General features: G+C 41.2%; 2 protein-coding genes across 2 annotated transcripts; one reads left to right on the top strand and one right to left on the bottom strand.

The window, feature by feature from the left end:
- Nucleotides 1–1,652: 1,652 nt before the first annotated feature.
- Nucleotides 1,653–4,871, top strand: ca15b (carbonic anhydrase XVb). The gene is made up of 9 exons (XM_084002010.1): nucleotides 1,653–1,721; nucleotides 2,152–2,224; nucleotides 2,331–2,357; nucleotides 2,440–2,610; nucleotides 2,755–2,906; nucleotides 2,989–3,084; nucleotides 3,547–3,625; nucleotides 3,711–3,874; nucleotides 3,954–4,871. The coding sequence occupies exons 2-9, from the start codon at nucleotides 2,152–2,154 to the stop codon at nucleotides 4,134–4,136; spliced, it is 945 nt and encodes a 314-aa protein (XP_083858136.1). The 5' UTR covers nucleotides 1,653–1,721; the 3' UTR covers nucleotides 4,137–4,871.
- Nucleotides 4,872–6,313: 1,442 nt separating this feature from the next.
- On the bottom strand, nucleotides 6,314–12,642 carry mmp25b (matrix metallopeptidase 25b). Its single transcript, XM_084002009.1, has 11 exons — nucleotides 12,503–12,642; nucleotides 12,314–12,402; nucleotides 10,703–10,835; nucleotides 10,454–10,598; nucleotides 9,890–10,185; nucleotides 9,572–9,754; nucleotides 8,679–8,763; nucleotides 8,356–8,438; nucleotides 8,056–8,208; nucleotides 7,490–7,783; nucleotides 6,314–7,394 (listed from the first exon to the last, which is right to left on the bottom strand). Exons 2-11 carry the CDS (start codon nucleotides 12,392–12,394, stop codon nucleotides 7,147–7,149), a joined length of 1,701 nt encoding a protein of 566 aa, XP_083858135.1. The 5' UTR covers nucleotides 12,395–12,402; nucleotides 12,503–12,642; the 3' UTR covers nucleotides 6,314–7,146.
- Nucleotides 12,643–15,739: the final 3,097 nt, after the last annotated feature.

Below are 15,739 nucleotides of genomic sequence, written 5' to 3'. Positions count from 1 at the left end.
GTAGAACGACACAACAACCAGTGAAGAAGTCAAGCTAGTAACAAGTTAAAAGCAACAGACATCGTCTTCTTCCATTCTCTTCAGTTGAACAAGAGTTACTGTCGCACATTAAAGCTGCATGCTCAGAACAGGCCCTGATTATGTAAATGTATCTTAAAGTGATACCGTGTCCAATTCCTCTCTCCATTAGATGAGCTGCAGGTCGGAATGTCATTTAATTACACTAATTACTGTCCTAGATTGATGTAGGTTGAATCAGAGTGTGATTTTACTCAGTAATGTTCCTATCATGAAGTATACAGTATAAACCCAGACTGATTTTAAAGGTCACAGTGAAATCTGACAACGTAAATATGTACTTTACCCAAATAACTTAAAAAAAAAAGAAAAATTGAGAAAATGTAAAACAAAAAGACAAATAGGCTTTACAGAAATGCTTCTTTCTGAAGAATATTCCTTCTAATATGATGCTATAATCCTAAAACTCTATGTATACCCTTTCATCAGTATGAGATTTTTCTGAATATTCCCCTAAAATAGGTCTAAAACGTGACTGGGTGGGACCATCAAGAATGCCATCCGACTGAGGATCCTCTCCATCTGGCACAGATCTCTGTTGATAGTCGGCCAGCCTGACAATCAACATGTGCATCTGTCTGCACTAAACGTCTAGAAGTATCACAAGCTTTGAACGCCCGTCCATCCAACCCAATCTGGCGTAATGTTAGGTGACTGACGGATCGTTATTCAAACATCTTCAAAACAGGTTCCTTGTCAACTTGTGCATTTTTGAGGTTGGACTTAATGACAGTTGCCGAGTGTCTTGTTGAGGGCAGTGTTTGCGTCTCTGTTCCCGCCCTTTTAGTTTTCATTTTCACCTCAATACATCCTTCTCTTCCACTACATTACATCGGCCAGAGCCTGCAACAGCTCAGATGCTAAAACTCACATTCTGAATACAATTTGTTCGATGAAGTGACCACAGACAAAGCTAGCATCAATTCATGCATATGAGTGCTGCGTTGGACCGATTGGAAACTTGATTGTGACATGATACATATTGCACAGAGGGTGGGAAATGGGCTCTTTCGTCAAAGTGATACAAATCCCAACTAAATAGTTCCTTGACCCGAAGCCTTGGAACTAAACCCGGAAGTAGAAGGCACTTTTCATGCGATGCCCAGAGCAGGGACTTCTATTCTGACACCAGGAAGAGACAGTTCCCCACAAAAAAAATAAAATAAAAAACATTGCATCACATAACCAGGATCACATAAACTTATTGTTTACAGGTCCAACCTGTGACTTTACAGTTTTAATTCGGTCTCACAGCTCTCTCTCTGTACACTTAACATAGTGGAGCATTTAGCAGCTTAAGATATATATACATTTTTAACATTTTATTGTGTGATTCTTTATTCATATTTTATCAACAGAGCGGCAAAAAGCTGTTAATAAAGTGACCACTGATAAATGGATAGTGTTAAGCAACAACAAAAGGCTTAAGGTTAAACAATTATAACTCAGTTGAACTACTTGTTGACCAGGAAGAAGTTCTATCTATAAAATGATATATATCTTTTAACAAACAAAAAAAACAAAAAGAAACGTTGACAGAGGCGGTGACACAGCAGCTCCTGGATGGGCTGAGTGAATATAAAGGGGGAGGATGACAACCTACAGCTGTTTCCCGACAGAGAGGAGGTGAAGGTGCGTCAAAGGTAAGACACTGCTCATCAGCTCAGGTGGATTCAGCTGCGTCCAGAATCCCTCCAATTATCCAACATGAACTCGTTTTTCACTTAGTTTTTTTAATCACATTTTAAATTCTGCATTAGAACGTGATTGATATAAACGGTTGATGTATTTTTACATGATTGTATAATTGGCGTAATTAGCATTTGTTGAACCCATTTGTTATCCACTATCAGCTGAATTGATGTTATGCTCCTAATGAAACGTGTATGGTTCTGTGTTTTTTATCGGTCGAGGAATTAACGCGGTTGATCATCTGCATTGATGACCGTGATTTTTTTTTTTTTTTTTTTTTTTTTTTTTCTTTGGCTGTTGTTCAAATATTTGTATGATTATGTGTGAATTTCGAACGCGGCTTGATGACTTTATTGTATTATTTATTGATTCGCCTGTTAGATGAAGTGGTTTGCAGCTGCGCTCGCCCTGTGCGTCCTCGTCCCCCGCGCCCACTGCGCCACAGGCGGAATCGGTATGAATCCATACATCTATCAACTCACTATTTGGATGACACGGTCTCTTTAATCGACTGTCCGTCATACACTAATGTAACCACGTACTTTCTTCCTCTCCCCCAGCCTGGTGTTACCACGACTCGACCTGCAGTGAGTAATAATCCCCATTTATCTCCAAATGGTCAAACCATCTCCATCTCCGGAGTCTAACGCGTCTCACTGTCATTCCCAGATGAAGCCACCTGGCCAACCATTGCACCACAGTTTTGCAACGGGAGTCGACAATCGCCCATTGACCTCGACACAGCATCTGCCCAGGATGACTCCTCACTGGTCCCGTTCACCTTCCACAACTTCAACAGCACCACCACCTTCCAAGCTATCGTCAACACTGGCAAGACGGGTGAGGAGAAACTGCTTTGATTTGAATTAGCCCATTGTGTGTCCAATGTCTTCTGCTTTTTATTTTATGAACTTCTTGCACTGTAATGTCTATTCCTTTTTGATATTCTTGTTTTTATTTATTTTTATTTTATTGTATTTTTAGTCAGAGTGGACCTCAACAATGACATGACGATCTCAGGAGGAGCTCTGCCCGAGGCCTTCTATGACAGCCTGCAGTTCCATTTGCACTGGGGCAACGGCTCCTCCATCCCCGGCTCTGAGCACACTGTGAACGGCAAGCGCTACGCCATGGAGGTATAGGCCGGGTCATGTCCCTAGAAAGTTAGTTTTGCCATTAAAAACCTATTGTAGCAATATTTCTGCTTTACTCCCTCAGTTGCACATTGTGAACAGCAGGGGATCCTTCATGAGGAACATTACTGCATCTCTGGCAAACTCTACAGGTTTCGCTGCTCTTGGTTTCTTCATTGAGGTGAGAAGATATTTTTGTAACGCCGATATACATTTGGTAATGTCTCAAAGCCCATTGTTCTACATTTTTAAGTTTGCAAAAAGTCAAATGCTCTTTGGAAAAACATTTAAATATGTTTCATGTAACTGTTGTGTAATTTTGGGTGTTTTCTTTAGTTTAACTTGTCACCGTTTATACATCCATTCTATTTATGAAGCGTAAAACAGACAACTGAGCCTAATTATTTTATTTTTATTGTTTATTTAACAGGGACAATACATACATTTCCACAAATGATTGGGGAAAATGTGATGTGTGTGTGTATATAAGATGTCTAGCTTCAGCTAATTTGCAGTCTTTGTCCCTAGCCAGGATTTTGAAAATTATGAAACATGATACATTACACAAATTAAAACATCGAACTAAATTAAAATGTTTTTGTGCTAATATGGGTTAATAATGAGATGTGTGTGCGCTTTTCAGGTGATGCCGGGTAATGCAACTGGCCAACCTGCCAGCTGGAACACCTTGAGCTCCTACCTGACCAACATCCCCAACAGTGGTTAGGAGATAATTTCTCTTCTTGAGAATTTAATCTAATGGTTTTGATGCCACAGTCCCTTCAGATATCATGTTTCTGCCCACAGGCAACACCTTCAACGTGCCCAACGGAATATCAATGCAGGATCTCCTGGTCGGGGTGGATAACAGCAGGTACTACCGCTACCTTGGCTCCCTGACCACGCCCACTTGCAACGAGGCTGTGCTTTGGACTGTGTTCAAGGACACGATCAAAGTTAGCGCAGATGTGGTGAGTTACTGGCTGTTGTCGTCTCTCCCTGGTGCGTCTTTATTCCCGAACACTAACTGGCTTCATATCTTGTTTCCAGATTGACCGTTTCTCCCAAATGCTCCACGTGGGCAACAGCTCATCCCCTATTGCTATCAATACCTTCAGAAACATCCAACCAGCACTCTCTGTGTCAACACAGGCTGCCACCTCTGGCTCCGGTACCGGTACCTGCTACTCTCTGGGGCTGATGGCTCTGAGTCTGGTTCTGGGGGCACGTTAAGAGCCTTTTGAAGGTTGTCTCTTAGCAATACATGATGTTGCCATTTGTTTTTCTTTCTTTTGCAATGAAGATGCACATGCGTCCTCTTCCCTTCCCCCTCCACATGCACTGAACTACTCATTAGTGTTCTATGAAGGATGCAGTATGCACATAGGATCATACCTAAGCAAAACTTGAGCCTTAAAAACAGCAGAAGAAGCTTTTCAGTGTCGTGCTACATTGTTATCGTGAAGACACAAAAATGTGGTGATGTTGCCTCTGGTTGTCCATCATAAAGCTTGTGGAAACTTCTATTTATCCATAATGTGATTTTAATCTATTGTGTACATTCTTGCACATATATCTTGATTTTTGTAAAACACAATACACATAATCATTTTAGCCTGTTTTTTTTTGGAGAATTGAAGCAAAGCTCGTGCTTCACTTGACTGCCCAAGGAAAGCGATGCACCAGCTACGTGCTAGTCTACAATTCCAGCAATGCCATTTTGATTGTCTGCATTTATCTGTCATGTCTGTAGAGTTAAATAATAATACCAATAATTGTTTTATTTTGTAAACTTATTTGCTTTTTTATTTTGTCATCGGTGCAAATGAAATGGAGACAAGTTTACAAGATAAACATTCAAATGAAACCATCTCTCGTCGGTGGATGTAATGAAGGATTATTTATGACGGTTACATTTTCCCCTTTAGCCCACACTACCTGCACATTAAACTGTGACCTTGATCTAAAGTGTTTCTAAAATCTTCTGTCTTCTTTTCAGCTGCTTATATGATGTTTGGAAACATTCTGCAGTTTCTAGTGACTTCTTAACTTCCTTTTAAATCAGAGGTCTTGTTTTTCAGGCCTAGTGACACGGTGGAGTGACCCCCTGTTACGTCATATAAAATTGTTTCTTAATAACCGGTCCATTATAATGTGACGTGCTGCTTATCGTGCCAGGTATAAAAGTACTTTGTAATGATGTATATGTATACAATGTTAAGCCGTTGAAATAATTGACAAATTCGTACATTTACAGAAAATATTTACTACATATTAAACTAAAATATTTTCTTATAATAGGCATTTTGCATAACCTAGGGGTCACAGACCCCCTGTTGAAGATCTGCTTTAAATCACGCTGTGTAACGGAATGAAATTGAATCGCTATTGTTGCACTTGGAGTGAATTTGAGCCTTAAGAGAACTTAACCTAATAGTCCCCAAAGGATTAGATGACCTAGAAGCCTTTGGTTATCGAAGAGCGTTTCCCCTTTGAAGAAGTGGAAAAAACACTCCTACGCAAACTTTAACTTCCTTGAGTGACTTGACTGTGCCTCGAACAAAAGCTTAAATTGTTTGTTATTCATAAAAATGTTCCGCGTTAAGAACACATAAAGGCCTTTGAGGTAATTCAGTATGCGCAATTTTTCACGTCGGGGTGAAATTAGAAGCTAGGTCACTAAAACAAGAAACATTCAATGTTAAAACTTTCAGGTTTAGTGTTACAGGACTGTAAAAAAAACCGTCTGCCTTTTCTCATATCAAACCATCTGAAGGGAGTCAGATGAAAAATATTCAACCGATAGTTCAGACTCACTCATCAGGTTGAACAGCGGAGATTTGTATCACTGTTCTTTCCTCCATTCATAACCTGTTTGTCATGGCCCCAGGTAGGGGTGGTCTAGCTGGTAGGACAGCTTACATCAGGCCATGTGGGTCATAGATGTGCTCTGTGATAAAAGTGCGTAGCAAGAATGTAGATCGTAAAGGTGCTGACATCGAGAGATAATTCAAAGACATGACGCAAACTTATGTTGAGAAATGTGACATTTTAATTATGACATTTAGTCTAATAACACTACTAATACTTTAAAGGGACAGTTCACCCCAAAATCTTACCTGTGGTGATGTGATTTCCAAAAAGAGACTTTTATTTTTATATATTATATGACGAGAGAAAGCACTCACACCAAAACAAATCTAGTGATAAATAGCACTACAGGTAAAATATTTATTTTTGAATTGGGGGTGAACTGAGCACCAGATGATTTACATCTGCAGAACTTCACTCTACCTCAAAAGGATTCCAGTAACGGCGATAGAAATGAATTCAGTGTAAAATAACAAAAAAAAAAAGTTTTTTAAAATGAATGTGTAGGATCGTTTCACCAGGTACATCTTATGCAGTCATTTTCAAGTTTTTCCAATCACAAACATCTCCTGTCATTTGGGATACCTGCTTGGGTTGCGCCCAGCTGATTGATAACCTGTTGACAAGCTCGGCTTTGAATTCTTACCACCGACTGTGAGTCCAGCTCTCTGTTTGCTGAACTGTTGCAATAATACTGTCAGGCACAATAACAACCAGCTTCAATGACGAAAAGGTGATTTTTCTTCTCGATTGAAACTCATTTACATGTACAGACTCACACTCAAAAACATACAGCAAACTACAACACAGTGTGCAAGTTTAGTTTTCCATATTTCTGTTGGTGCTGTATCTATATCTAAATGCACAAATCTACTTTAGAGCTCTGATAAAGAAATTGACGATTGCACTAAAGGATGTTTGTGTGGCCTGTTTTCTGTCCAAACATAAGGTGGGTGTGTATGACCTCATTATGAGGGTTGGGACTACCACACAGGCTGGACTTCTGTGTCAAATTTCCATGCGTTCTCCTATTCAGGCTCCATGTTATCCAATACTCTAGAAAAGGCGGGTGGAATTCTATAGCATGATGGAGGGAGGAGGCGAAATGTACTGTTTTTTTACGGGTCAGCAATATGTTCTGATAAGGCAAAGTGTTTGCAGTAACACAGGCCTTATGTGTTAAATTATTATATAGATATTTAACATTTTATGATGCTAGTATGTAATTTGAAACCAGCTTGTGGGTTGTAATGTACTGCAAGTGTATCATGATGTTAAAAGCCTCTATTAACCTCCAGTGGAACAAAGGAAATACAAAAGAAACAACCAGTGTGCAGGCACACAGTCTCTCACTATTTCCAAACTCGGGTATCTATTTCGTAATAAACCCACGAATTACCAATAAAGCAGAGAACGGGAGAAGCCAGCCGCTTCTTAGTAAAGAAGACGATGCCTTCAAGTCACAGCGGCAATCCTTTGGGAAACGAGGAGTGGCGGTTGCGGGCAGAGCTGGACATCTGAGCCAGTCCACGCCGATGGATTTAGGGGTGACGACGTCTTGGTTCAGTCCACCGCTCTGCAGCACCCAGTAAAGGTTGTCCTTGAAGAAGTAGGCGTCTCCTAAAAGGCATTAAACAGGTTTTTTGTTGCTTCAACACATTCCATCCCAAGACGTACACACGTGAAAGGAAAACACCCTCCAAACACCGTTTTACCTTCTCCCCAGCTGATGATGTCATCCATGTGGGTGGGCACTCCTCCCCAGAGGCCGTTCTCCCGTGGGTAGCCCGGCTCCAGCTGCCTGGTCACCTGCTCGCCCTTACGGCTCTCGTCAAACCTCCAAAACTCCCCGCCGCTGAACACGTAGGTCTTGCCATTGTGGGCCCAGATGAAGGCCGCGTCCACCTTGTCCACCAGAGTCCCGCTCCTCGTCCTCATGCCCCATTCGGCGAGGGGCCGAGGGTAGCCCCCCATGACCACCGTGTCCTTGAAGACCCAGTACTGAGATCCTGGACAGAAGGAGGAAAGTGTGAGAGTTCAGAAGTTATAATGCTTTTGTCTTTAGGTTTATATTGCAATGTCCAAAACTCCTGTAATCCAATACTAATATTAGTTGTTCCATTGTGCAAACAGATCACACCTCCTTAAAACAACCTCCTTCAGAAATAACATGAAAAACAAAGGCGTGAGAAGAATAAACCACGTTCACACCTTGTGACGAAAAAGGGCACCAAGACGCCAAAATAAGAGTTACACCTGACTGAAGGAATGTGTTTCTCACCAATAAAGAACACGATGCTGCTGTCGCTCTTCCTCTCGTACACCGCATCGACCTTGTTGGTTCCCGGCGGGAGGCCGATCCAGAAGTTTTTGATCTGAGCTGCATTGAGGGACACCAAGGACCCGTCTCGCTTAGTCCTCCAGAAGTGTGCACCTTCAAAAGAGAAGAGAGCGAAGACGACCTTGAAGGGGTTCACCAAGACCATGAACAAAACTACAATACCAGCCAATTCTGAATGTACTAAATGAAAAATTTAGACATTATTATTGGAGAAGTACATTTTCATTTTCTTCTTCTCACCTTTAAAAAAGAACACCTCTCCCCTGATATTTGCCACGGCGTCGAAGCCTCCCTGACAGCGCTCATTGACTGAAGGGTCAGAGCTGGCACAGAAGAAGTTCAGTTATCATTTACAGGGTGTAGTTTGATAAAACATTCACTAGAGGGTGCAACAGGACCAAACACGGTCACAGCGAGGCTCCATCAGGCTTTTTATCTGCATCCAATGGCCTTACATTACTCATCAGCATTGGTGAGTAAAGTGAGTGCACTGAGAAGATATTCATAGCAAATGATAAGTGCTTGCTGGTGTGCAGCCATCGTTTCCTTCTGGCTCTACTCACGGCTGGGTTGGTCTTGGTGGAGGTGGACTGGGCAGGCGTGGGAGGTTGGGATCAACACCTCCCGGTCGTCCGCCATCCTTCACACCTAAAACCGGACGGTGACAGCAGACAGCAGAGTGAAGGGGCGATGAAAGCTGGTGACAGCGCCGCAAAAATAGTGCAAGCAACCCACACTCTTCTCGATAGTCGAGGGAATTTGAGACACAGGATGCTTTTTTTTTTTTTTCTTTTAAGACACGTTGAAATCCAATTTGTGTGTGAGTGCACTTTTACACACATTATTTACAGATTTAATCAGCAGAGGGCAGTTTTTGGCCTCTTAATTGTATTTTTGGCTTTTTATGTCTTTTGTGAAATGTTAGGCTATAATGTACTATGTTGAAATGAAGGTATTATTTCTTTCTTTGTTTTAACATGTGATGCAAGCTATTATCACACAACCACGTTACAAACACGTACTGGCTCAAGGCCACTTCTGCATTTCACAAACCACAGATGTTCCCATATATTCAGAAAATCACGGTGCTCGGATGATAAAGCTCCCCTGACAACCAGGATTACTAATGATGTTCCCATCAACCTCGGCTGTTCTTTTAGTGCTAATAAACAAATGTTAGCATTGGAAGAGGCTAAACTATTATGGCGAACATAATTAAACACGATGATGTTAGTGTTTAACTCAAATAATCACTGACAGTACTGAAGTACAGCTTATAGACTCTGATTCTTGTTTCCTCACATTTTATGAACTTGCAAATCTACCTTTGACTCCTTCCTCTTTTCATGTTGTCCTTCATGGGTTAACATTCTTGTCTAGCCATAATAAATGCACACAGCAGCTGGAGGACTGCAACATCCTGTACGACTAACAGACTGTCTAACTGGGGACTGACCATAAAGCTGCTGGATGGCGTTCCGGTCGTCTAGGGCCAGCCGGAAGGTGGATACGTCTCCCACGGGACCCTGGTAATACGGCCTCATGATGGACGGGTCGGAGGAGGAATGGGACAGGCCCAGCGCGTGGCCGAACTCGTGCACCGCAACTGTGAACAAGTCTGTGCCGCCTCTGCTGGAATCTGAGGAGGAAAAGGTGTTTCTATAGCACATAAACAACCATGATTTGGGGGTTTGACACTGAATAATCCTTTTGTTTAGTATGGATCACTTTGTGAACAGATCATCTAGCCATCATGACCCCAGCAAGGGAATACCTCCATAGCTCCAGATCTCATCATCGTCAAAGTGCGTGTCACCCGCCACTTCATCCCTGCCAGGGAAGAAGGCGTGGGCCAGGGTGCCACCCTGCCCATCAAAAGGGTACCCGTCCTCATGAAGCAAGCGGGCAAAAGTCACTCTGATGTCCCCTCCGGCTGGCTCCCCCCCCGACAGCCGATGAAAATTCAAGGGGGCCTCGTCGCTCCAGGCTTTGAGGGCATGAGTCAGGAGGGTGTCCACCAAACTGCTAGGCAGGCCGGTTGACGTGGTGGGTGACGGGTAGCTGTGGACACTGGGGACAAGAATAGATGTTCAATTATACAGAGACTGTTTTAATCACCCCCTTAAGATTGCGTGGCTCTGGACAAAAAGAAAAAAAGTACACTTCCACAAAAACCTAAATCCCTCTATGAAGGCATCTTTTGGCATCCACAGCTGTAACTTTTTTTTTTTTATAAATGTAAGAAAAACCACATGCCCTAGTAGTGGATGATGCACAAAGCTGTATGATTCATCCAGGGATGACATGAAGCCACAATGTAACATGACAGGAAACACACCTCCATGTGAGGTCTGTCTTATGCCACTTAAGGCCTGACAGGGCGTATCTCTTCCTCCTCCTCCTCCTCCTCAGCATGTCCTCGTTCCCAACAATGTCAGGGAGAGAGCATCGAGGCGTAGACATGAGTTTGAGGGTTTCATGGTCTGCAAGAGAAGTTGATCACATATTGTAAACTAAAGAGCAGACGGACATTGCGATACATCTAGACATATTTCTTCCTGAGAGATCCATGCAGGGAGGTTTTTACCGAGCACCCCGGTTTCCTTCACCCCGCCGAACCTCTGCATGACACGAATGGCTTTCTCGATCCCCTCTTTGGTCTGCAGTTTACTCGTGCGCGGGTCAGGAGGAGGAAGGTAGCCATACCTGCTGAGCCAATCCTGCACAGGAAACAAAAAAAAACATGTGATTTCTCAAAAACCATTACCACAGCACAGCATGATGGGTCATGAACACATTTACTTCTCTGTTAAGGCAGCATTAACACACTCCTCAACAAACATCCCTCTCTCAGAGGTCGACTTTAATGTTACGGGCAAATGCTGACGTCACGGAGGCTTATTTATTACCATAAATCAGACCCAGTAGGTTCCTCTCAATGCAGCGGGTCAGCCTTATGTACTCATTAATATTACATCATCCTGTGTTTGATGAGTGAGTAGCTGGATGACATAAAGGCATATTAGATAACTGGCATTCAGCAAATTCCTATTCGCATTCATTGAAATAGAAACGGACTGCAGGTGAAATAAGATGGTGGTGTCTGGTGTGATGTGTTTAAGCATGCATTGCGGTTCAAATCTGTTTTGAAACCTGCACATCCTCCTGCAATACCTCCACCCTGAAGCAGTTGAAAGGAAAAGGTGTTGGCTCATTGGGCAAGTGTCTTTTAGAGGGTTTTACACTGCAAAAAATATCTCCTTAAGTAGAATCATACTCAGTCCTTATATTGTATGTACTTGTACAACAAAAATACATAGTTTTCAGCAAATTCTGGTGTTTTAATTTCCATTTTGGCGTTTTTGACTGTTTCAACCAGCTGTATGATTTGACCTGGAAGCCTGTTTGACTCACATTTTCATGCATCTGCAGCCTCAGCAGCAGCAGCAGCAGCAGCAGCAGCATACAGGATGCAGACTACATGAGGACTTTTATGGTAACAGAAGTGAAACTTTTGCCTCGTACAGATGATGCACTGACGTCCATACATGTGATGTTGCGTAAAAACAGGCAGTATTTTACAAAGTACTTTTACAGCCATTATATTTTTTGAGGAAGTGTTTGTGTGATTTGGACGCAAATCATTGAAAATCAATGAAAATGTAATCGTAATATTAATTGTCTTAAATGCAGCATTAATACTGCAAGATAACAATGACAACTAAGGGCTGTCATTACAAAAACAACAAAATATGGATACTCTGCCGTCTCTTTATGTTTTTATAAACATATTGAAACATGAGGACGCTGCCTCTCAGTCACATATCATCTGTTCTATGATGATTCTCACATCAATACGAGGTTTGTGATGCAAAGACAGACTTCACATCACAATTCAAATACAGATGAAGTATGCAAAGTGAGGATTTTTTCCTGCTGATGGTTTGAAACAATCATTGTGGTTTTAAAAAATTGGTTTTAAAAATAGAATCAACAAAGTGAGTCATATCATACATATCTTCAACTATAACCTCTCATCAAATGATGCATGAAGTACTATCACACAACAGGCTCACTTAAAATGAATCAATAATAATAATAATATAATATAATATAATATAATATAATATAATAATAATAATAATAATAATAATAATAATAATAATAATAATAATAATAATATTTCTAATGAACTCACCACCGCTCTGTACTCTTCGGGCACCGCTGATATGATTCCCGTTAAGGTCAAAAGCATCAACAGGAGAAGACCCAACTCCATTCCAGTCACTGCAAAAATAATAATTCATAATCACAACACATTTGGAGGAAACAGAGACATTTCTTGTGTCTAATTTGCTCCCTGCGAACCATCCCAAACAAAGCTCACCGTTGTCTGTGCTCCGGAGCGTCGGTCTCTCTCGGGACTAGGCTGGGCTGATCTCGGCTCGGCTGATCGATCACCAGTCGGCTGTCTCTCTCTCCGGCTCTGCCCTCATCCACTCGCAGCAGAGCGAGTCATCGCTGCCTCTTTCTTTATCCGCCCTTTGCGCACGAATCACGACAGATCGTACAAGAGGGAGCGCAGAGGTACAGGTGGGAAGATGAAATACGAATTAAAACTGCTTTCACTTTCTATGCTACTATGTATAAAGGCTTTGTAAGCTTTATAATAACAACACTTTACTTCATTCCACATTTTAAGCCATTAAGATGTGTTTAATCTTGCATTTGTAGATGAATAAATAAATCATAAATACATGGACTTTAGTGCAGAATGTAAGGCAAGGCAACTTTATTTGTATAGCACATTTCATACACAAGGCAGTCTCAAAGTGCTTCACATCATAACATGTCATACATAAAGTGAAAAAAATGTAATTAAATTAAAATGCATTACAGAAAAGCATTAGAGAAAAAACCCTCATTAAAACCAGCCAATAATAAAATAAAGTTTAAAATTTAGTAACAATAAAATAAAATAAAATAAAAATAAATCAATAAAAACAAGAATATCAAGGAATAGAAAATACACCATGTCTGCCTCTCCATCCCTCCCTCCAGCAAAACCCATTCATTGCTATTCTCTACCTGTCCACCAGATGCCCTCGCACACTGACTCCAGTCACCTGACTCCCTCATCAGCCTGCTCACCTGTTTACACTTTCCCTCATCATATATACTATACTAGCCGGCCCACTTCTGCTCCTTCCCCATATGTGGTTCTCCCCTTCGAGCTCAGGACTCTGAAGTGTGTTACCTGTGTGTTACCTTGATGTGTTTGCCTGTTTGGACTGCCCTGCTGGTTTGGACCCTGGCCTGCGTCATGATTCCTGTGCCTGCCTGTAAGTTTATATTAAGCTTCACTTTGCATTTCCAATCACAGAAGTGTTCTTATTGTCTGTTTCAAAGCCACATTCCTTGAGCCGTGGCAATGTGAGCACAGTACGAACTAAAATTATGCGTCCCAAATACATTTGCAAGAAATATAATTTCCAAACAGCAACTAACACACAGTGAACTTCGGGCGATCGGGGCCCCTTGAGGGTTATTTGCCCACTTAATAATCCAGCCAGCCATGTCTATTGCCTGTAATATGCCTATTGCAGATGTATTCATATCAGCTGATGAGTAAGAAGAAATGTATGTTTTATGTATGTATGCATGTTCTGCCTCCCCCAGACCGCATGGCCTCATGTCTGGTGATCACCACGGTGTCACTCCCTTTGACCCAAAGTAGCCTGCAACCACATCCTGTTCTTCCAACAGTTTGAGGCCTCCTTCACTGTCTTTTTGGCCTCTGCTATCACCACACACACACCACATGTATTTATTTATTTACTAGCAGCTGCTTCCATGTTTGAGTCAAAAGTAGACACCAAAGGCATCCTTCAGTTGGACTGCCTCGCCCAAAGTACGCCGTTCTTTTCATACGATTTTCATTTATCTACAGAAGCTCAGGACTGACGGTATGAAATGTAATTAATTTAGATTTACACAACTGTATCTTATTTTCTAATACATCTCTACAAAAATCTCTAAAATAATGTCCCCAAATGACCTTTTTATTTTTTATTCAATTGAATTAATAATTCCTTCCAATTAGATACACATTTAAATGTTCCCAAACTTCCATATAGTGAATCCACAATATTGGTAGCCTCCCCACCCACCCATAATAGACTACTTTTCCAGTGTGTTTAAATGTAATGCAACACAGTTATTATACGTTTATTGGAAATTGATGGCGTTGCGTTAAGCTTGGAGGTCCCGTTATGTCCATGAGTCTGCATGTTCATTCTCTCTGCAGAGCATCACTGGTATTATCTTTCTCTCTCTCTCGCCCTCCCCCTCTCCATCCTCTCTCGTCTTTAATTTCTCTCCATCCTCCAGGGCTTAAGTGAGTCATGCTATTAGGACAAAATGCTGCCCTGCTAATGGTTGGCCACTTTCCACCATGTCCACTTCATGATGGACGTCCCGATTTGCTTCCCCCTTTTGAAGGCAAATGGATGTCGTGTTAAGTGTTGGAAAGAAATCTTACTTCTCCACACTAAAGCACTTCCAAAACAAGCGCAAAAGAGTACCATGGTAAACTTGCATCATATTTTGTAATCTGCTCACAAATAAGATCATCTAAAACCTGCAATAACTGAATTTGCCCACTTGGGGGCAGCAGAAACGTTTTATAAGCAACACTGAGAGGGAAATATCTGACACTTGAGCCTCTAAACACTCCACTGTGATCACCAGCTAGTCCCTTACTTTATCTGTTAATTGTTTGGTAGTGAGTTTCATTTTATTTTTATTTATTTTAGCTCATTTGCCTTAATAAGTGAGTGAACCAAAACATGGGCTCCCTTCTGATTATAAGCTGTCACAATTCACAATTTGGAAATTAAACTTTAAAACGTTTGTTTTAAAAGTCTCTTCACACAATCACTCTTGAGTTCTTTTGGACCCAGTAGCCAGAGAATGTTTCTGTTTCAGTGATTCAATGTGTCATGCTCTACTGCAGTAAGGCCTGGCCTATCTTGAAACTAAACGTATTGATTATTGGCTCACCTTTGACACACTTCTTTCAACAGAACAAATGTAAACACATCTAATTAGATCGTGTTAAAGTTTAACAAGAATTTAGTTGACATCAAATGCCATTTTTCATATATTTGAATTTTCCCCAAACATTTTTATAAATGTTTTTATTTGGGTAATGGTGATGAGAAAATAATAATGTATTTAAACCTCATCTGTCTATGTATCATACTGTCAAGTTAAACGATCAACCTTTTTTTTTTTTTTTTAATTTTAATATTTTTATTCTTGAACCACTCAGCAGAAACATCTGAAATAAAGACATTTGAATAAATATCCATTACACACAATTTTATTTTTCATTAAAGGGATCCAAGGCCTTCACAAAAGGGTTGACTCTTGGTGTCTATGCAGTACTAACACAACACACAACAACAGAACCGACACAGAGGACTTGCGTGACCGAGTGAAAAGACAAATAAACGAGTTGAAAGACATTTCATATGAGAATAAACTGAGATGCATCAACAAAACCAGTAGTCGGAGAAGGAAAGTGAGCAGAGGTTAAAACCCTGCAAAGTACAGTAACGCT

Source organism: Eutrigla gurnardus (assembly GCF_963514095.1).
Source record: "Eutrigla gurnardus genome assembly, chromosome: 22".
Taxonomy (NCBI): domain Eukaryota; kingdom Metazoa; phylum Chordata; class Actinopteri; order Perciformes; family Triglidae; genus Eutrigla; species Eutrigla gurnardus.
The sequence above is the reverse complement of the archived record's forward strand: the minus strand, read 5'-3'. Positions and strand labels throughout refer to the sequence as shown.

Excerpts from the sequence above, each read along its gene's own strand:
- ca15b (XM_084002010.1), top strand. The coding sequence starts at position 2,152 with ATGAAGTGGTTTGCAGCTGCGCTCGCCCTGTGCGTCCTCGTCCCCCGC. Across the intron at positions 3,626-3,710 it reads GACCAACATCCCCAACAGTG|GCAACACCTTCAACGTGCCC; the intron begins GTTAGGAGATAA and ends TTCTGCCCACAG. Across the intron at positions 3,875-3,953 it reads TCAAAGTTAGCGCAGATGTG|ATTGACCGTTTCTCCCAAAT; the intron begins GTGAGTTACTGG and ends TCTTGTTTCCAG.
- mmp25b (XM_084002009.1), bottom strand. The coding sequence starts at position 12,394 with ATGGAGTTGGGTCTTCTCCTGTTGATGCTTTTGACCTTAACGGGAATC. Across the intron at positions 8,439-8,678 it reads CCACCAAGACCAACCCAGCC|CTCTGACCCTTCAGTCAATG; the intron begins GTGAGTAGAGCC and ends CTTCTGTGCCAG. Across the intron at positions 7,784-8,055 it reads CAGCATCGTGTTCTTTATTG|GATCTCAGTACTGGGTCTTC; the intron begins GTGAGAAACACA and ends CCTTCTGTCCAG.